At 32.8% G+C, this 22,609-nt stretch overlaps 1 protein-coding gene across 3 annotated transcripts in view; it reads right to left on the bottom strand.

Annotated features, from left to right (window-relative positions):
- The window catches only part of LOC106126383 (homeobox protein araucan), an 83,765-nt gene that overhangs the window by 42,095 nt on the left and 19,061 nt on the right, over positions 1 to 22,609 (bottom strand). The window contains exon 1 of one of the 3 annotated variants that reach the window (XM_013324017.1): positions 7,329 to 7,608. The exons of the other annotated variants lie outside the window; for them this stretch is intronic. Coding sequence (XP_013179471.1) covers positions 7,329 to 7,388 — 60 coding nt within the window. The 5' untranslated portion in view covers positions 7,389 to 7,608. Of the gene's footprint in view, positions 1 to 7,328; positions 7,609 to 22,609 lie in introns of those variants that run through there. 3 annotated transcript variants of the gene reach the window in all.

Here is a 22,609-nt window from a genome sequence, read left to right as displayed (position 1 = left end):
GAAAGGGCAATCGGCCGCGACGCAGCAATTTGAGATTCGTGTTCCATCTTAAATCGTCGACAACTTTAATAACAAGCATAAACGCAATGGCAATAATCGCTGCAAATTAATTGCCCACTAGCCACCGCCGGAGAAAAACAGTGGCACCACAGGGTTGTCACGCACAAAAAGCTGCTCGGCACTTTTTTCTCGCCGTTGGAACTACATTTAATTTCATTACATTTATATTAACAATCGATCATTAAATTTTATAGCGCATTGAAGTTAATGGAAATATCATTAAATAGTATTTACTAGCAAGATAACACGTCCTGTGTATAATTAAATGTACAGAAAAATCTTTATCGTATAATGAAAGAAAAATAACTGTAATTATCAAAAACCAATACAAACAAAGATAATATAAATCACCTGGGTATTATTAGTTGTGTTATTAATATATTCTAGCAGTTATTTTATTAATATTTTTTGGTAATTTCTAACACATTAATTGTATTGAAATTATAAGATATTTCTTTAAATTTCGTTGTGATAACCCTAACAATCGAAATTGTTCTGTAGGGTGAATTAGACTAAAATTTATAGGTAGCGTAGGTGCGTGAACCGGCTGGCGAGAGTTTGCATTACAAATAACATTTAGCGGGGCGGAGCGGGAGGTACGGATTATGAGGTCGGAGGACTCAATTAAACTGCGCCGGACCGGGCTTTTACCTTTTGCCATCACCTCCCACCGAATTTACAAATAAATGGATCGACTTTATCCCAGTTAAATTCTATATTCTGACGCCCTAACTGTTACGATTCGACCACGCTGATAAGTTTTCATTTCAATGTACGTATATTACCAATTACAGTATATGTCTACTAAAGTTGTTTTACCTTATTATCCGAAGGATGTGCCGTGAATTTATTAATAATAATCAGTCACCTTTTCTGATGTCTTTACAGTAATTGTAAACGAGCTGACCCTACCAGTTGACTAAAATAAACTAACCGGATTGTTTAAAACAAATTTGTAAGACTAATTGATGTGTGCATCTATAAAGACCTCATGCAGTTCAAATTAGGTATACAGCAATTTGAAGTGAGGTGTTTTTAATGATCTAGCTACCTAAGAAAAACCGTTTATAATTCATAAAGGCGTAACACTGGTTATCGTTAATTAGAAATAAACAATTGGGTATTGGTTCGCGCAAAAAGTAACGTTTTGTTTTATGAATAGGCAGTACGAGGTGAATTAATTGACGCTCCTACTTGATATAGACTGGTCGGACGTTATCGACCAATTTCTATTCATAGGTATCTATTTTGAATTTTTTTCCAATAAATAGTACATCAGACATACATAAAAAAACATTGAAATATCGCATTACCTTACAACTAGTTTCGCACCTAAGACCTGTTTGACTTTATCATTAGAAAAACAAACTTAGGAATGTACACGCGTACGATTACATCGTAAACCATTTGAAAAAAAAACAATAAACGGTCTCGTGCACACCGTATCGAGTATTTCTCTTATAATTGATAAAATCGCAATAAAAACTGAGAACAAGAATAGGTTCTAGGTGAGGTCTAAGTTAGCTGAAGTTATCGGACGCAGAGAGGAATGTTACGCCGCGACGGAGCAATTTCTTGGCGTTTGTTTGATTTTAAAACTACACTACCATATCAGAAAGCTATTAACTACTAACTACCTCCAGTCAACTTGAATGGTCAATTGCGTTCGTTCAATTAGACGGAAAATTGATGTGGAACCGCGCTATACTAGCGCCGCATACGGATTTGTGTGGGTATAAATAGATTGTTTGCGGAGTTATACAATGGCGTACTTATAATGCTTTTATAGAATTTGGTAGGGTTATAATCAATGTAAAATTCCGTTGATGCATTTCATTACTTTCTTTATTAAGTCAACATTTAAATCAAGTTGTAATAGTTGAATCATGCGATACGTTTGTATTTGCCGAAAGTCAAACTTTTCAAATATTAAAAAAAATAGCTTACTATTATTTTACGTTTATTTCATCAAGATAACAAAAGGCAAACTGATAATCAGAATCCATAGAAACACAAGGACATTCAAACATTTTTATTTACATTACAATAATGAGATATAAAGTTCTTAATAAAATCTATGTACGGAGTAAGTCAATTAACTTTATTTTCCTCCTATTTGTCTTCTTCTTCTTGATTTCTTTAATCTTCTTAAGTTTATTAATATCAAAGATACAAGACACATTATGAAGTTCACAAGAAGAATCAAAAAGAAGCAGAAGAATCAAGCAGAATTAAAAAAATCTTAACTAGTAGGCTATGTGTTCTTCCGGACTATGGTTTACATTTATGTCAAATTTTAGCGAGATCCATGTAGCCGTTCTGCCACCTTGCCGAAGGACCTTCAACCAAACATCTATCCATCCATCCAAGCATTCGTATTTATAATAATAGTAATATAAGATTATTATATTAAAATTACGATAACTTAAGTAAAGTAAATATAAACAACATATTATAATTCTAAATAAAAATTTTATAAAAAATATTTATTACATCTGATTATATTTTATCGTGTAATATTAAGACTTAAGCGTCTAGTTATTATTGTAATACATAATTTACTATGTAAATAAACATTAATACATATATCATTATATCTTTTATGAAATCTTAACAAGTAATCTTGCTTCGCGAAAAGCGTAAACAAATGATTGGATGAAATATACTACAGTAGGGTTATATATTCGACATTAATCAGCAGATTAAATTGTATTATAGTCAAAGAATTAAATTCCCGAGGACACATCTCGTGGTCATTGTAAAGAAAATTGTCATCATAAGAGCTAGGCGACACATACATATTTATGTTCCTATGACAAGTTTTTGACATAATTGTTTAACCATGAAATGGGTAGGAAATCAACTTCCTCGACTGTAAAATATTTATGAAATAACTAGATACAATTTTTATAAAAAAGGAATACAAATCAAATACGGATAGCATTGTAAAAATTTAAAAATAAATTTGATTTATAAAAGTCACAATAACTTATTACAAATATTCCAATGAATTATTTATTATTTCTTGTTATTTTTATGAATTGACAATAATATCATTATTATATTGCTTTTTATTAGCATTTTTTCAACATTTATTTCTGTATTTATTATCAAAGTATTGCATTAAATAGAAATACATAAGTTGAATGTATGGTCATTATTAGATATTGAAACTTTACTCACGAAATTTAAGTTAAGTATTATTAAGATAGTACGCACGTTTACGTGTATGTGTGTGTATGTCTCGTGTATACTTACCTTTACGATAACAAATAGTTTTTCTAAGCTTTATTTCTACGAAAATGATGGCGCTTGAGAAATATTTATGTAAATTAAGCGGTACCTGATTCTTAGAAGAAATTTCATTGACAAAAAACGCTTCTAATGCTTAATTATTTATCATTTCTTTTTTTTAAATTCCATAACAATTTGTCCTGAAAACACAAGCGAAAGTTTAGATGGATGGATGTTTGTTTGAAGGTATCTCCGGAACGGCTCAACGAATCTTGATGACATTTGGCATAAATGTAGAACATAGTCTGGAAGAACACATTGGTTACTTATTAAGTTTTTTTTTAATTCCGCGCGAACAAAACAGCGGGCCAAAGCTAGTGTTTTTAATAAAATCGATACATCAGAAAATAATTTCAATAATTGATTTTTTTAATGTAGATATTAAATAAAATAATTTTCAAAGTTTGATTTCATTCTTTTGATAACGATCAAAAGAAAGAATGAAATGAAATCAGAGTTAACGAACTCTGATGTAATATTTATCAAACGCATCAATTTTGTATATTCTGGCTTCAATTGGCCATTTTAGTTTGTAAAAATATCACGAATGGCGCTAATAATTAAAAGCAGGTGCATATTCACAGGCAATCGCATACTAATAACGTAACAATTCCTTTCCGTTTACTTATTTTATAACAGGTACCTTGACTCAAAACAGTGTTATTAGTGGTCCAAGAAAATTCTTGTAAACATTATGTACAGTCACGCAATAAAGTCGCGCTGTGACAGAATCGAGAATGTAAGTACAACTAAAAAATACGTCATTTTCTTTTGTTTCTGTCAACAATGTTATTATGCCAATGAACATATTATTTTAAGTCTGTTCAATTATTATAATTTATTATTTCATGCCTTAGACATTTCTTACGCTAACTGTATCCAAATTTATAGAAATTTCGCTCGAATAATGTTAAAATATCGATTGGAGCGTGCTATGGTAAAAAGAAACAAGCAAGCATGTAAAAAGTTCTTCAAACCACTTTGCTATCTTTACCCGTCGTACCTAAGTGTACCCGACGTACTAATAATCTTACTAATATTTAAAATGCGACATTTTTGAGGGATAAAAGTTCATTAGAAGATATCTCTAAAACAGCTTTATGGATTTCGATGTTTGGCATAGATGTAGAACATAGTCTGTAAAAACACATACACTACCAATTAACTTAATAGTTATATACTAATTTATTTACTCAAATAACTGAGCTGTAACTAAATAAACACCATTAAATAAATGTAGGTAGTTATATTTTTATATAACGTAACATATAAAAGCGATTATGTTCTTGTATAAATAACAGATATTACAAAACGGTATTCAGCTTTTAAAAAATCTCACGTAAAAACCTCTAAAAGGCGTACTTGTTTTGCACTTTTTTAATGTCATCGATCGAGGAGTTCCACAGAAGTGTAGCACATCAAAGGAAGTAGCAATGAAGTCGTCGAAGTGTTGCCAATCGATTATTTTATATGGAAGTATCAAACGTAGACAGTTCTCATACTGAAAGTACTAAAATCATTTGCATTGCAGAAATTTCCTTTCCACTTGAAATGGAAAATCAAAATGTCAGCAAAGCTTCGTAGCGTTTGTGCTAATATTGCAATGTACTTGGTAAAATATTTTTATAGATTCGATCGGTCCGATTCTTTAAAAATTTCCCCACGGGAAAGACCCAAATTAAACATTCAACAGAACAAGAGTAAGAAGAGTGTAATGCATTTATGTTTGAATTGAATAAGCATTTAAACTAATGCCTATTATTTTCTGTCTGTCTATCTATAACTCTGTCTATAATATTAGATGGAATCTTTGTCAAGTGTTAGTTAATTCATAATTAAAAAAATATTATGTTGTTAATACAACGATAGGAAATTATATTAGTTTTCCGAATTTTGCATAAATAAAGAAAATTAAAACAAAATGTTTTAAATTTAGAACAACATTTGAATGTATTATAATAAATTAATCCGTAAATATTTTTTAAATAATATTTGCGATTTAATGATATAATTTAATAAACAGATACATGACATATTCTAGATAAGCAGATTAAAAAGACATGCATAGATAGACTTATTACGAAAAATAACATATTACATTCTTAAATTACATGATTACATCTCTATTTAGTCAATATAATACGCCTAAAACATAGTATAGACCACTTTTTTAATACATATGAACATTTTAAAATTGCTAATCTTAGTTAGCGTTTACATTTTAGCGTTTACATTTTAGCGTTTTCATGTATACAATGTAGAAATTAAATATTTATACAACAAATTTAGATGTTACATAAAGTTAAACATGTAGATCTTCTTTATTTCATCTCTATATTTTTAATATAGTAACACAAGTAATATTAAATAGGTCTGGGTTAAAGTTAACATACACGAACATCTGCACGACTAATTTAATCGGCAGCGAATGACATGTTTTATTTTAGCGGCGGATGCAAACTGCAGACTGTATGGATATCGTTAACTGATCGCCCAACGCTGACCAATATGAAACTGTTGATACCGACTGCTTGAAACAGTTCGTCTATGGCAGTCCTTAGACTCATTTTTATATTATCTATATTAATATGCAATGCAATTTTTTTGCTGTCTAAAAGCGGTGTTTCCAAGTAGTAAGTTAGTACGCTTAATATGCGATTTTTAGGCATCTCAAATTTAAGGACTCCGTCGGAAACGAAAGCCTACGGGCAATGAATTTTGGAATGCAACTAAAGTAACAGAAAATGAATAAATTTCTTAACAAAGATGTCTTTCTATCGATGACTAAAAATCTAATTCGATAAACTGAACCAATTGGATCTCTATGTTTAGGGCAATCTGATAAGTTCTTGTTAGAATCAAAATTCCAATTCGCCGTTCTTATAAGAAGATAATTTGAAGTTATTTTGAATGGAAATACCTATATTTTGTGGTGTTCCAATATTTACTTAAAACATTACATTTTTAAAGTATACCATTTATAGAAAATACTCAAATCTTAAATATAATGATTTCTTATGTAATACTTAAAATACTTCAATACTTAAATTTAAATTGTAACCTTAACACAAACATATAAACATAAAAAAAATCTTATTTTTTACTTCTTGAGAAATTTTTATAAAAAATTAATTATTATAGCGCGATTTATAAAGAAATGGATTGATTAAACATAATTAAAATAGTTTTTTTAGCTTTTCATATGCTTATTAGTTCAAGACCACGCGTCACTATAAATTTTATCTTAGTACTTAGTTTTATATGAGCATCTTAGTAAGCACCCGTATTTTCATCTTCATTCTATGATTCAATAATAAAAATACTTAAAGATTTAAAAGGTATTAAACTTTAAGTATTATGATACTTAATATAATATTAATAATAATAGATTTTTATTTAATAATTATCTTAAATTTAAAACAAAACTTTTAAGTAAATTTTGTAGGCCATTTCTTTTCTTGACTTAAAACTTATTAACATTTAATATTAATTCATAACAACGATAATAAATACATTTTATATAAGTAATGTAATTAAAATTAATATTTATTATCTACAATAACACTGAAGTACAGTATGTAATAAGTTTTTATTAGAATTATTATGATATACGGCATGTTCTCTTGCGACGGAACTAATTAGCCTAACGTAAAGAATATTCATATTTATATTGCGTAGACAATGTTTTAGTATTATGTTAACAATACATGCTGATCTATATGCTTTACCTTTTTAAATTAATAACAATTCTATTAATTTAAATTTTAATTCATTAACTGAATCCACCAAAAATATTTTAGACATTTATTTACTGTAGTGTTTTAGCTTAAAGTTAGTTTTAAAAGTGAATTTTAGTTTTGTACAAAATTCTTTGTTAAAGATTTAATTGTTTTAAAGCAGATAACAACAAATCTCACAGAAAATTAACATTAAACTTCATGGAGAAGTTTTTGAAAGTTTTTTGACTAACTAACCTGTGAGGCGGGCGGGTATGAGTAGCCGAATTGTGCGTACGCTGCCATGGGGACGATCATATGGGCGGTTTCACACAAAACACTGTCTCTAGAAGTCTACAGCACGAACTAAAAGTTCCTTAGGGTTGCTACGTTAACGAATGAAAAGCTATCACAGTTGGTTGAATGCGCGGCGGCTGCGCGGCGCGCTGCCATCCCTGCACGTCAGGGAGCATGGGCGCGCGCACCTCGCATGCCTCGTGCTCCTGCCCGACCGGACAACACCTGCACACGTTCGAATCCCGACACCGACTGGCGCGCGCCCGACGCCTAACGCCCCGCCGACGTAGGACTGAGCCAACTAAACTCCACCCCTAAGGCGGCCCTTGCCTCCGTCGACCAATGCATTCAACAATTCTCTATCCTTCTCCGAACTCAAACACGAAACACGTTTCTCGATTCGATCCCCTCTCCGCCTCGACTCCGCCTACAATACAAACTCCGCCTAAGATAGAGTGGGGCGAAGGAAAAAAGCGGCAGTCGGCTCGACTTGATCATGTTTATGGGTTTTCGGCGAGACAGTCTCGCTCGACCGCGGGCAAACAAATCTCTTGTGGCAAAAAATGGCTCGGCCGAGGACAAGTTGTTTCACCTCGTCCGATTTACGGACAGCGTCGTGTAGTGCCGAGAATCGACTTTATCGATTCGACCACCTGTGAACGATGTACTTTATCGATGTTTACTCGGCACTGCACTATATGTCAGTAGAACAAAGGGGTGATAAGCTAAGCGTGGATAACATCCTGTAGACGCGTTAATTGCTTAGATATTAGTCGTTAGTCGTTAAGACACGAGTTTTAATTTGAACACGTATCGTTCATTACACCGACTGTAAAAAAAATCATTTAAAAAAAAATCGATCAAAATTATCAATATGTGTATATACTAAAATAATTAATAGATTACCTTTAAATTATCCCTTATAACACCAACATAAAAAAGGAACTAAGAATAAGTAAATAGAATACCAGAATTTTTTATTCCCCGATATCACGCAAAATGTTACCCTTCTGTGTTACCGGCATCATTGTTTATTTGCTTACATGGTCGTCAATTCTAAATAAGTCTTATATCGGTCATTATTAGCATATATTTCTAATTTAATAGATATAAATTAAACTATCTACAACGCGTGCATAAATATACATACAGAATTTTACCAAGTATATTTATATACGTCGTGCTTCAAACTAAATTAAATAAAAAACTTTATATGATAGATATAGGGTGTGTAAATGTTAACATCTTATATATAAAATTCTAGTGTCACAATTTTCGTTCCCATACTCCGAAACGGCTTGGCCGATTCTCATGAAATTTTGTGAGCATATTGAGTAGGTAGAATCGGCCAACATCTATTTTTAAACCCGCGCGGACGGAGTCGCGGGCGACAGCTAGTATTATATAAATATATAATATTTATTTTATCCACTAAATTATGTTTGATATTCAATTTGACAGAAACTGAAAATGTGCAGCAAATTGAGCTACTAACTATGGGTTTCTAAGACTGAAATCCCCGTCTAAAACATATTGTTATATTTGTTTTGTCAAAGATAGTGGCAGGGAAGATATTTTTATATTTATAGAAATTTCGGCATCAGAAACCAACTCTGTGCTACCGACCGGTAGGTGGCGCTTTATGCGCAATTCATATCGTAACTAAAAACGGAAATGTCAAAATGAAACATGTTTGCGTAAGTTTTTAATGTTATAAAATAGCACATTGGAATGATGATTTAGTACACAAAAATATCCGCAAATTCAATTACTACTTAAATTCTGTTTCTAAAATAAATTAAAATTATAAAAATAATTAAAAAAAATTATTGAAACATTTTAATAAAAATAGTCTTTTTTTTTATAACGCTGATATACTATAAACATAAAATTATACACTGAACATTTTAATTAGTTGTTCTTGAAATAAAATGCAATTAAAATTCAGTGGCTATTTTTTTTTATTTCAAATGTGGCCGTAGAAAGTTTATGACAAGAAACATGAACAATACCACGACTCTTCTGTATTTCTGAACTAAGTTATGTTCAATCATAAAGTTGTTCGTCAGTTCAATAAAGAATTAGTTCTCAGTTCCGATGTTAAAAGTTAAAAGTTTTCGATTCATTGCCTGTTATTGACGATGTTGTGAAAATTTAATATTAATTATTTTCATTTCTTATTTTCCGTGTACAGTTTTAACTAATGCAATGATAAATATTATACGGCCAAGAAGAATACACTGTTTTACACGATAATAGGTGGAGAAGGGTTGCAACTTAAATTGGTAAAGAGGCTTTCCATTGTTGATAACTTGTATTAAAAAATATCGTCATCTCGCTCATACTCTTTAAAGAAACAGAGATAACAATAAAATTGTATAAGTATTTGAATTTTGCTATAAAAGGTACAAACCAATTTTCATATAAGTTATCCAAAACGTTTTTCATCATCATCAGCTCACTATACGTCGCAACTGAGGGGCTCGGAGCCTACCCTAAGCTAGGGGTGATTAGGCCATAGTTAACCCTGCTAACCCAGTGTGGGTTGGTTGACTTCACACACATCTTTGAATTTCTTCGCAGATATGTGCAGATTGCATCACGGTGTTTTCTTTCACCGTAAGAACCTCGGATAAATGTACATATGGAAATCGGAAATCAAAAAACACATTTTTACATGGCATGATTCGAACCCGGGACCTGCAGATGCATGGAGAGAGAATTGTTGAAATCCTGAGCCTCCGACGGTCAAATACGTTTTTACTATAGCTTAATTACCTAACGTGTTATTTATTTAATAAATAATTTTAATAAGATATAAAATGATTACGAAATTGCTAATTTTAACAGATATAATTCTTAATCGAGCACGGCACTTGGATTTGAAATAGACAAGTTGTTAAATTCAAGTTCTAAGTAACACAATAATAATCAAACCAATAATGTAATCTTGCAACGTTACGACTTACTCTTACAATGAATTTTGCACTTAATAGCTATATTAATAAGGACTATTTTTAAATGACACACCAAGTGATATAACATAATTGAAGCAATAATAATTACCCAGTTATTGGCGTTAAGTCGCATGGATAAGTTATCAATTTCCTAATATAATGATATATACGTCAATGTAATTTACAGAGTTAATTCTCTCTCGAATTAACATGGAAATTGGATGATATTCCAAGGTTTGTCAGAATAAGTTATAGCAAATATGTAACGTAAATAACTAAGTTCTAATCAAGAGTTTAATTTATATAATAAGTTAAATAGTAAATAATAATTTTTCTAACATCTATCTACTCTTTTTTATTTTGGGCATTGCAACGACTGCCGTTTTTGATGGCCTGGCATGAAAATTTACGAGAAAGTATACATTACGTCTTCGACAAAATTTGTATTAGACTTCTACAGTTATAGACCCCTAACGGTTGTGAAGTATAACGACAGATCTCACACTAATTTTGACATATATCGCAAATATTCGTAATAGAAACTCGGTTAATAAAAGATAATTAGAAGTGAACTTTAATTCGAACTGTAGGATTGGTCAAAGTTACGGAATCGTGGTAGAACTGTTCAACAATTGAATTGACGGTTTTACTTTGTGTTTATTCAATTCTAATTAATTTCCGTGGACACCACAACGCTACCAAAATAATTTACAACACAAGACCTTTCGTAATTTCTACAAGGCGCCTGTAACTATGTTAATACATTTTATTTCAACCGCATTACTTTAGGTATAGTATAAAACTTAGATCCTTTAGTTCACTGGAACGCGGTGGAGTACATTAAAAAAACTGCAAAAAATTACGCTCTTGTCAGTCAAGTAAAAAATAAAATTATAAACTCTTTTGAGAGACTTGTACGTATTTTTTAAAAACGTTCTCGATGTTTTATGACAAAAATGCATCTATTATGCAACTTCATTTATTCTATACTAGCTGTCGCCCGCGACTTTGTGTACGCGTAATTAAAAAAAAACTTAATTAGTATTATGCCGAATTTCTGCAGGATCCATTGATCATTTCTGATGATACCTTCTAACAAACATCTATCAAATTCGTATTTATAAGTAAGATTTTACCTACCATAATTATAAATAAATAATTAAATAATTATACTTAAATTATTACTTATCACTGGTGTTTTACGGTTAATCCGAACATTTGTGTTATTAATTATAATCTTACTAATATTATAAATGCGAATGTTTGGACGGATGGATGAATGTTTAAACTGATATAAAAACGGCTAAACACTCACGTACATTCGTCCGGTGGCGGCACCGACTAGTTTTGAGCCCATCGTGGGCCCTTCGGACGAATATACGTGAGTGTTTAGCCGTTTTTATATCAGTTTAGTATAACGTCTCACGAAATGATGAATGTTTGTTAGAAGATATTTACAGAACAGCGGCATTAATCTTGCTGAAATTCGGCATAGATATAGAACATAATCTGGAAGAGCACATAGACTACTAATTAAGTTTGGTTTGAGTTCCTGGCGTACGGAGTCGCGGGGGAGAGTTAGTATAAAATAAACACAATAAAAAGTAGTATCGTTTAGGGTAGAAATGTATCGTTATTTTTAATTGTTAACGGAAGTAATAGCTGTGTATACCAAGACTACTCATTTACTCATGTACGGACATGGGTTAGCTATTTTATAGTCGAATCAATGACCCCCCGTGGGTCCACCCCGTCGTTTTCTATACAGCACACGTCACTCGACTAAGGCGATATAAATATGACTTCTTATTTTTTTAAATACACTTAATGGGAATAATAAGCGTTTGTTTCAATAAAATTGAAAATAGAAAAGAATCTCGGATTACTATTATTTTTGTTGTTTCGTTATTCATTAATTATTTTACTAACCGAAGACAATTTTCATTTGTAATTCAGAGAGACCAAATATGACATAATTCTCAGGATAAGGCCTAATTTAATAACACTTAAATTATGTCAAAAATAATTTTAATTAAATTTAAAGACACCATCCATACATGATATCGACAAGATAACTTGGCAATAGTAAAGACCGCCATATAAAGACTGATTAAAGTATTCATACACACTATTTCAAGTGGTTGACGTATACTCAGCTGTAATTTTAATGGCCACTGTATACTGTGGTTCGTGTATGGGAACATCAATTGCTGACCGTTTGAAGCTGTCGATACTTTTAGTAATAAGTGTATGGCAACATTATTTTATTAATTATCGATAATAATTATTATGAGCCAGATATTTTAATTAGTAGAGACAGTTAATGGCGACTTTTGAAAACAATATAAGGACATAAACGTTAGTTATATTTTTGTATGCATTTTCTTAGCATTTACGAAACAAACGAAATGATTTGATTTTACATGGTATACAAATGTAATTTTACTGTTGTTAATTGTAGAGAATGTGTTAGTGTGAAACGAAACAGTTGTTGTAAATTATGAAAACATTAGTATTTACGTAATCGTTAATCTTTAAGCGAATGCCTAACGAAAGCGAACAACACGGCAAAACTTGAAACTCATGCTTTATAATATTATGTTAAGTTAACCGCAACGTTTACAGAATAAACGCCCCGTCGACCACGCTATTATAATGATATCACTACATCTTACTCTTAAAGTATACAAAAAAACAAACTCTGTGTCACTAATTGCATATCCATGGCTCTAGTATCAACACATCCCATCGCATGAGTTTGAAGATTTCAAAATAAATTTAACTGATCTTAAATCTTAACAACATACTGATAGAGTTGAAATTAAAAACGACATAATTTCAGGGCTGGCGCCAGGACATCTGTCATCGTTAATAACACAGCAATTTGAGACAATTTTGCATTTTTGGAATATACGAGAGCGCCCAGGCGTCTCACACTCGAGGCAGGAAGTGGCACAAAAACAAACACTAAATAAAGTAGTAGTTGACATGTAGGGTTTTTGCCCGCCTTACTAATTACCCAAGCCGGGCTAGGTGCGTGAGCGGTCGCGTGAAGCACGCCCGTACGTTGCCAGTAAACGCTAGCAGTTTAGATATTTATGAACATGTGTACGTAATTAATTTTTACGATGGATCAGATAACTTAGTCGTTGGAGCGATACGCTTGTCGCTGGTGTCTCACAGAGACTGCTTAAAGGTTAATTAGCCTTGAATTATATGGTGGTAGGAGCTATAGAAGGTCGTCCTTACAGCCTTTGCTTAGCACTTCAAAGTTAACCCTATCTAAAAGAGTTACATCTATGTAAAAGTCAACAATGAGTTCCTTAAACCTTATAATGATGAAGTAAAGCATTGTGTGTTAATGAATGATTTGTCGACACATATTCCTTCATTCAGCGTGTAGTTGCGCTATATTTAATCTGGTCACTTCTTATTATCTTTTTTTCTCCAGAAGGAAGCAATCATCCGTACATCCACTGATCGCGGATAATTTTAATTTGTCATTACCATATTAAACAGTTGTCTGCTTACTAATTTCTCTCATAATAAAAAGGACAAACCTAACAGTTGAAAGCCAAATTATGGAAATACCTATGTGATCCATTTACGTTTAAACGACACCGAGGCCTTTGCGAAAAGGTAATGACGCAGGGCTCTGACCCGAACAAACAATAGGCGACCTAGACGGAGTGTCAACACACGTTTCGGAAATGAATTTCCATAGAAAGCACTTTCAAAGCAAATTAGTTTCTTGTGTGAACGAGAAAAGTGAAGTAAGGGAGGTATAAATTAGATGAGAGAGTTAAGCCGTTTAGCAGAATAATCCATCTATTAAAAACTGATACAGCTATAAATATAGATAAGACAGGATCAAGTGAACGCTGATGTATTGCGAATGTGGTGTTTGTTAAAACATATTTATACTTATCAGAACTTGTTTCAGATATATAATATGTACCTACATGTAGATCAAATTTAATTTTTCTAATCTATCTATCTCGTTATCTATCTAATCGATCTAATTTAACAGTGGTAGAGCACGCTTTAACATCTTCGCACGAATTGGTCCGGCTCGCCCGGTGATATACCACGACCACACAGAAAACAGGCGTCAAGTGGAAGCAATTCCGCATTTCGTCTGATGAGTGTGCGACCCGGATGCCTAATTTGGTCCTCTTTCCCTTCCCACCCTTGTTCTTATAAGGAAAGGATGGCAAGGGGAAGTGGACTTTCCGGATGAGAGGATGCATGGAAAGGGAAAATATTTTATTTCTGTGCATCCTCTCCTCCGTCGATTAAAGGTAGGCAACGCTTATGCAATTGCGTATGTCTATGGGCAACGGTCACTTCGCTATTTCAGCGATTTCAAGTGGCCGCTCGCTCGTTTGCCACCTTATGATATAAAAAAAAAAATAATATAGTTTGTTTATTTTTTTATTTATTTTAAATAAGAGAAGAATGGAAGAATTTGGAAGAGGCCTTAGTCCACATGGAACAAACATATATAAACTTAAATATAATACTAACTTAACTTAAACTTTAAATAATGTTATGAAATATATCTCAATAAAGGCTTATTGTTATATTATTATTATTAAATATAGTTTGTTTAAAAAAAATCTAAAACCAATATTAATGTCGTGCTCCATTATGGCACTAGAAGGACTCTTTCCTATTAATTTACTTCTACTTAGTGTTTCTTTTTGAATAAAGACAATTTAAACTGCAAATACTCTCGACATCAATATCAAATCACTAACAAGAACATAAATCCATTAATTAAAACTCTGTCCAAATTATTGGTTATGTGTAAAAATTTGCATTAATTTCCACTTCTGCCCTAAAATTAAAGTCGCCAAAAACAATCCAACAACGCGTCCGCAAACCTTTTACGGTTGGTGTAAAAAAAAAAGTAAGAGCCCACTCACACAAGCACGTGGTCCGCAAGGGACGGTCGTAGGTACAGCGTGTTTATACGTTGATTAAACAGCGGCATCGCCGCATTGCGCATGCAACCGGACGGACATATTACAGGGCTCGAATTCTGATTGTTTAGAGAATTTATTACTCCCGCGCCTTGTACAGTTAATTGAATTCGCCTGTAGGATAGGATCTGGCTGAATTGCGTTGCGGCCGTTTATCGCGTCTTCCGAATGCGTGGCTCGGAGCGCACCGCAGACCTTTTCATTACATAATATTCAGATTGTTTTGGTGTATTTTGGTTGAGCGACTAACCATGACAATAAGCTTAGATTATAAAAGATAACTTAACCAAATCGCAATTATGTCATGTAGAAACAAATTTTTATGTCTATTTCTTGAGTATAGAAGAAAGAAGGAATAACCTAGACATGAAAGGCATTATATCTTGTTACCGTCAGTTTCCACTGCTGAAACAAATACAAATATTGTTATCTCAGTATTTTTAAAGGGATTGAGAGAGATAGCAACATTTATTTGTGCAAGTTTCGTCAGCAGACCCAACGTTTATATTAACTACGACTTTGTCGTTTAACATAATACAATCACATTTCTATTAACATATAACGAAACTCTCCAGGGGCTTATTAATATAAATTTCCCTTATAATTTTAGTGTCCATAACATAGAAACATGTAATTTGAGATAAGTCAATTAAAAACTAGCGGCATCTGCCGACGGACAGGTTTCAAATTATACGTCAAACGACAAAGCTCTTTAGAGTTTTTTTTATTCACGAAAACGGTCTATCGATTATGATCGAATTCATTAATTATTTATCAGGTTAACGCTTATTATCTAAAAACAAAACACCACGTATTGTGTTTAATATTCTACAGCTATTAATCATCGTACATTTTATTCATAATGACTGCAAGAAGACAACTAATGAGAATACAAGAGCGATATTTTGATAGAATAGAAATAGATCAGAAATATAAATAAAAATTATATGTTTCGTAAGACACATAATTCGTCCGTAAATGCGTTTATTACTATTTTTTTTCCGCAATATTTTATTGAGCACTAGCTGTCATCCGCGACTTGGTCCGTGCAGAAAAAAAACTTAATAAAAAGCCTATGTGTTCTTCCAGACTATGTTCTACATCCATGCCAAATTTCAGCGAGAACCGTTTACCCGTTCCGGATATACCTTCAAACATCCATCCATCCATCCATCTAAACATTCGCTTTAATACATTAGTAAGTAGTACGAATAAATAATGTTTAATAGAAAATAGAATTTACAGTACCAAATAGAGTCAATAGCATTCAATCTAATCTGCAGTTGGCACTTGACATCACACAAAAAGTTCCGTCGTGACCGGACGGAAGTGTCTCATCGAGCCACTCGTGTTGGTGTCCTATCTGCGAGACACGTGTCGCCTGTGTTTACAACGATGTTTGCTCTTATCTGTGTGTTTTCAAAATATACACTTAATTACGTCATCAGCTGCACAACTGTCACAAGTATTCTTTGAAGCACTTCTCGTATACGTTAAGAGCTTAGACATTTTGACTATTGATGTCAGTTGAAAATTAAAAAAATTTCAAATTTTAATGTAAAGTTGAATGTTTAACATCAACACGTGTAGCTTTTGGATTATCTTAACACAGCTAGTTACGGTTCCGATAATGGATTCAGGGTGCTGATGAAACTGCCTCGTAGCAGTGCATCTAATATGCTAACTAAGGAAGGCGTAGATGTCAGTCAAAATGGTGGATGAGTTAACTAGAAAAAAGTCTGCCTCGCTGCTCTGCAGACCTTGAGCCAGCTTGTACTCCATCCTGAGCACCATAGCATCGAGATTTTACTATCCGGTGTTACTAGGCGTTGTTCGTAGATGCATCTCAAACAATAACTTGGTAACAATATAAGTTAAATGAACTATTTAATTTTATTTTACTAACATAGTATTTAGATGAGTTTTTGAATTATCACTACTTTACCGTAATAAAGTTTTTTAACATTTCAATATTTTGTCATAATTATCTTATCATGTTTTTTCTTTTTAATTATAAAATATACTTCTAAGACAGAAGCTGAACCCTGAGCTGTTATTGTTTAAGTTCTATATACGCTTTTGTATACTATATACCATCGTATATACACAAAACAAACGACAATCGCAATACTAGATTGAAATTGAACCGAAGCTCTCAAAGGTAAAATCGTTTCAACGACAACACTACAAACCGCTTTGTGTAATACAAATACAAGTTCTTAATAAGCACGAATAGATCAAACGTTAGCGACGTCGAATTGAACTCGCAACTAAGGATCGATTCCACAATAACATACCTAACAAGTAGGAACAGGCAGGTACAAGAGACAATCAACGCCATATGCTCAAACTCCCACACTGTCTTGTGACATGTAAATGCATTCCGGGAGTTCATCTCGGAAAGCTCTTAGCGTTTGAGCAACTCACTACCTACTCGTATAAACAGAACCTATACATCGTATCGAGTACAAAATTTCAACTTCACATTTCAAACTTTAGCGTACCTAAGTTCTGCAAAGTGTCGCATATAACGTATTCGTGAAACGATTATTGTGTTTGCTGAAATTGTTATACAAAAATATATTTGTACTTGAATATTTTTGTTTTATATATGTGACATTAAAGTACATTAACAAGAGAAAGTTACAATGCATACATAATGGATTAGATATAATGAAAAGATATGGACCTCTATTTGCCTCAGAGCTCCTGTTCGAGTTATTATATGTCATTAACACCTTTGGAGATGTATCAATATGATATCACTGTTAATATACTGACATTCTGATGCCTTATCGATATCCTTTTGATCGATTGCATTTTATTTTACTCCCTTGGTCTGTGAGGTCCTAGCGCTTTAAGGCTTTTTAAGGACATATCCAAAAAATTAATCGACATCACAGGGGACCGAAGAGCTGACAGCTACCTCGGACAAAGAATTAGTTTAGCTATCCAAAGGGGGAACGCTGCCAGTATCTTCGGGACCTTGCCTAAAGGGGCTACTTTTATTAATATATTTAAGTAAATTATTCGTTTTTTTTTACTTTTGAATTTTATCATTTTTATATTTCTTTATGTCCAAAACGTGGCAAACGAGCGAGCGGCCACCTGAAATCGCTGAAATAGCGAAGTGACCGTTGCCCATAGACATACGCAATCGCATATGCGATGCCTACCTTTAATCGACGGAGGAGAGGATGCACAGAAAGAAAACATTCCCTTTCCATGCATCCTCTCATCCGGAATGTCCACTTCCACTTCCCATCCTTTCCTTATTAGAGAAAAAGTGTAGGAAAGGAAAGAGGACTAAATTAGGCCTCCGGGACGCACACTCATCAGACGAAACGCGGAATTGCTTCCACTTCACGCCTGTCTTCTGTGTGGTCGTGGTGTTTCACCGGGCGAGCCGGGCCGATACGTGCGAAGATGTTAAAGCGGGCTCTACCACTGTTAAAATTAAGTTAAGTAAAGTTTACGATTCGAGAATTTCTTGAAGATGTTAAACTAATATCTAATATATTTCCCCTTTTCGCTTCGACGACAGGCTGAGGGTAACAACTTGGGCCGCCACTGTTCCTTTAATATATTCTGTGTTTAGAATAAGATTATAATATTAAGGAACCGACGCGCTGGCTTACGCTGTGTGGATTGCCCTGTGGAAATTTATATTTTACTATTCACTGAGGAATAATTATAATTGGAGATTAGTGGTACTAGATAGCGATATCAACTTCTAACACAACAGATGTCTATTAATCTTTCATTATTTTTTAATTATATACAACAGGAAGTTAATTGAAATTTAAATATTTACTTATTTTAATTTTCAGATATAAATTTAATAACTAAAATTTAATTTAATAAATACGAATTTGCTCACCGTATCCACGTATTGAAGATTGTAAAACTGAAAAATAACAACTAGTTTCATGAATTCCGATTAAATAATTACTTAATATTAAAATTATAATAATTTCTAATGTTATATTATTTTTAAATAATTCACTTTTTAATGTTTTAAATTTACATCGAAGCTTTATAGACTGTAAAATTGCTGGCACATAACAATTAAAAACTTTCTAAAAAATCACTTCCAAATATTCTTATAGGTAGGTATATTCTTCTAGGTAAGTACAGACTTTCTCAAATAAAAGACAATCAACTAGTGTAAAAAATCGACTTTTAATTCTTGTACGTTATTAAGTGAAGTATAAATAATCTAATCCTAGATATTCATATAACGGCATCCACTTTGACAAAGCAAGTTAAGAGCCGGAACTCGATAATGTAAAAGGATCTCGTCAGTTGCACGTGTACGTATAAGACGCACACACGCACGCATTCACATACGCGAGTAGAACTAACGAAATTGTTCATTCACAAAGGGGCCAACATGTCCCTGTCCTTTCGACCCATCCTCTTCATCTTGGCTTATCTCAGTTCATTCATTACCATCTAGTTGTATAAGAGTCGACGGGCCGAAAACACATCGCGCCTCAATTTTTTGTCACGCCACTTAATTATCTGGATTTATATCACGATAAAACCGACCATCGTCCCGGAGATGGTCATAAAAAATAAACTTTTTCGTAAAAACAAAAGGAGTACGGAATTACCATCTAAAATGTACCTTTTACGAGTAACACTTTGATTGATAAGATGTTATTTATATATCTGTGTGGTTGCCTTTAATTAAACTAAAATTAAATTGTAAAGTTATTATAACGTCTAAAATTTTGTAATGATAAAACTATTCGTTTTTTAAAAAAAAATGTGATTTGTAAAAAGTTAAAAACGTCAAATATATTATTTGATTTATTAAGTTATCTTATTTTTGGACTTTGCAGGAAACACGTATCACGATGTTTTTACGCGCAAATTAATCAATTTAATTGTGCAATACAAAAACCATTTTTTTACAATTTTTTTATAAGTATGTTGTCTATATAATATTACGTCAAACAGTATAAAGTTCTGCTATATTAGTGAAAATCCATGCAATATATTACTTGATATTTGACTTGACTTTACTTGTTACTCTTTTATGTATATGATAAAACCATTTATCACAAATGTGTTTATTAGTTCACTAAAATTACGTTAATAATGGAATTAATATCTTAAGCATTATGTATATATATGTATAGTAGGAATCTGGAGGGTTAAACAAAGTGCATTCGCTCCAAAGCGATTCCATAACGAACTTCAAAAATGTATAGAACTGACAGTAGCTTTCGCTGTCAAGTGATGGTTTTGGAATAGCTTCGGAGCCAATGCACCTTGCTCTAGCCACCCTGCATGGCAATCAACTCGACAATAAGCAATATGGCAATAAGTTAACTCCTTAGTATGAAAAGTTTGCTAATGTTCAGAGATGCAGAAAAATGAGAGATTTTTGCTAGATAGCAAATAACATCACTAATTAAAAAAGATGCTTCGAAAATATAATAAATATAATAGAAAATATACGGGATGGTACAAGAAAAGAGCTGGTACATCCTTTAGTTGTATTATTAAAATTACAAGGTAATATAAACATATAGAACAAGGTTGCTATCAGAAATTTTCCTTTATAATCTAATACTGAGATGCAAACTGTTACATAAATCATGAGGATCCTATCGATTTACATATACAGATAACTAAAGCCCTCCTATGAGACTTGCAATACAGTTTCACTGCATTTATAAGGTTTTGACCATTACGATAACGGCAAAATATACAAGTTAACATGTGTATTTCTTAGAATCTTAAAAATAATATTATTTAACTTACACTATTCTTAATTTTAAAAAAAAAGTTGTCTCAGAACTACGCCATATATTACTTTAAAATATTTGTTTATCACTGGTTTACAAGCTTGAAAGTTCATTATTTATTTGTACTAGTTATACCGCGGTACAGACACAAGAAACTATTAACAAGAATATTACGTTAGTAAAATATAATTTACATGACAGCAATCTCTATATCCTAAAGACTCAATCAACGTTACGACTCGAATTGCAATATATCCCCTCAACGATATTTTCCGTTCTAAACATTATATTATTGCATTTGCCAAGTCAAGGCACAACGAGCAATTGCTCCAATAACACTTTAGATGCGGTATCTGGTTAGTCGACAGGATTTGAATAACGAACCATTTAAGCGTGGGTACTCGGAGACAGTTTACGATACCAATTAACTACGTTGTTCTTAGGCCTCTCTGAAGGGGCTTCTTGCTAATTGTTTCTTGTTCGGCCGTGAGGTCTACCGATCCCGCAATCCTCAATGTCTTTATTAAACTAGATCAATCGTTTTATTGTTCACGAAATATAAAGATAAAATGACGTAAGAATTGGGGAATAACGTGTTAAAAACCTTTGTGATAGTAACAAATTAAACTTTGAATTGAAATCCAACATTAAATCAATATATTTATGAATGAAACTTATCAGAGGAAGATCTACAGGTGAGCGTGTGATGCATATCTCCGAATCCCAACTAATCCTTGTTTCTTCCGTCGTTTATAAGTCGTATTTCTCGAGGAGCATTCGCTTTACCCGCAATCCTTTAAGCCGCGACATGCATTTTTCGAGAGTTGTGTGCATCCTTTGTTGGATGCGTCGACGCGACGGAGCCATTCGCTCTTCGGTCTTAGTTAATTACTGCGCACGGCCAAACGCCTTCCCTCGCTGGTGGCCGCTACACAAAGGGGGTCGATGCCATCGATAACCGAGCCTGTTTTTATTTTCTTATTTCAACGCTTTTAATTAGTTAGGAAAATATTCTCAAATAAAAACGGCCGCGAGCCACAAGGCCTCGAGTTAAGGATTGTCTTTGGTCGCTTCGTGCCTCGGGCGCGTTATAATGGAATGAAATACCTCCGTTATTTCGATTGGCTTCTGTGCTGCCGATAACGTTTCGTAATAACAGTAATTAGTTTGTGTGTTTAATGATTTTTCTTAATGCCTCCTAAAAACTAAGCAATAAATGCCTCCAGGCTAATTACATCGACCAGACTTAAAATAAAACTATATTCTAATTCGACCACCCACATTACTCTTCTCTATAAATAAATTGCTTTATGATAACATCGCTAATTTTTTTATTTTGTTACAAATGCTTAACAATTTAATGATTCATTAATTAAATTGTATCTATAATACATCTGCATTTAGCCAATTTTCGCTTTGCGTTGTTACTGGCTATTTGTAAAATTGTTTTGAATTTTTTTTTTAAATTCCGTAATCAACTAGTTAGTAGTTAAATTAAGTATCCACTAATACCATTCACTTCAATCCAGTGGCAAGTGCGA

This window comes from Papilio xuthus, unplaced genomic scaffold (assembly GCF_000836235.2).
Source record: "Papilio xuthus unplaced genomic scaffold, Pxut_1.1 DF825017.1, whole genome shotgun sequence".
Taxonomy (NCBI): domain Eukaryota; kingdom Metazoa; phylum Arthropoda; class Insecta; order Lepidoptera; family Papilionidae; genus Papilio; species Papilio xuthus.
The sequence above is the reverse complement of the archived record's forward strand: the minus strand, read 5'-3'. Positions and strand labels throughout refer to the sequence as shown.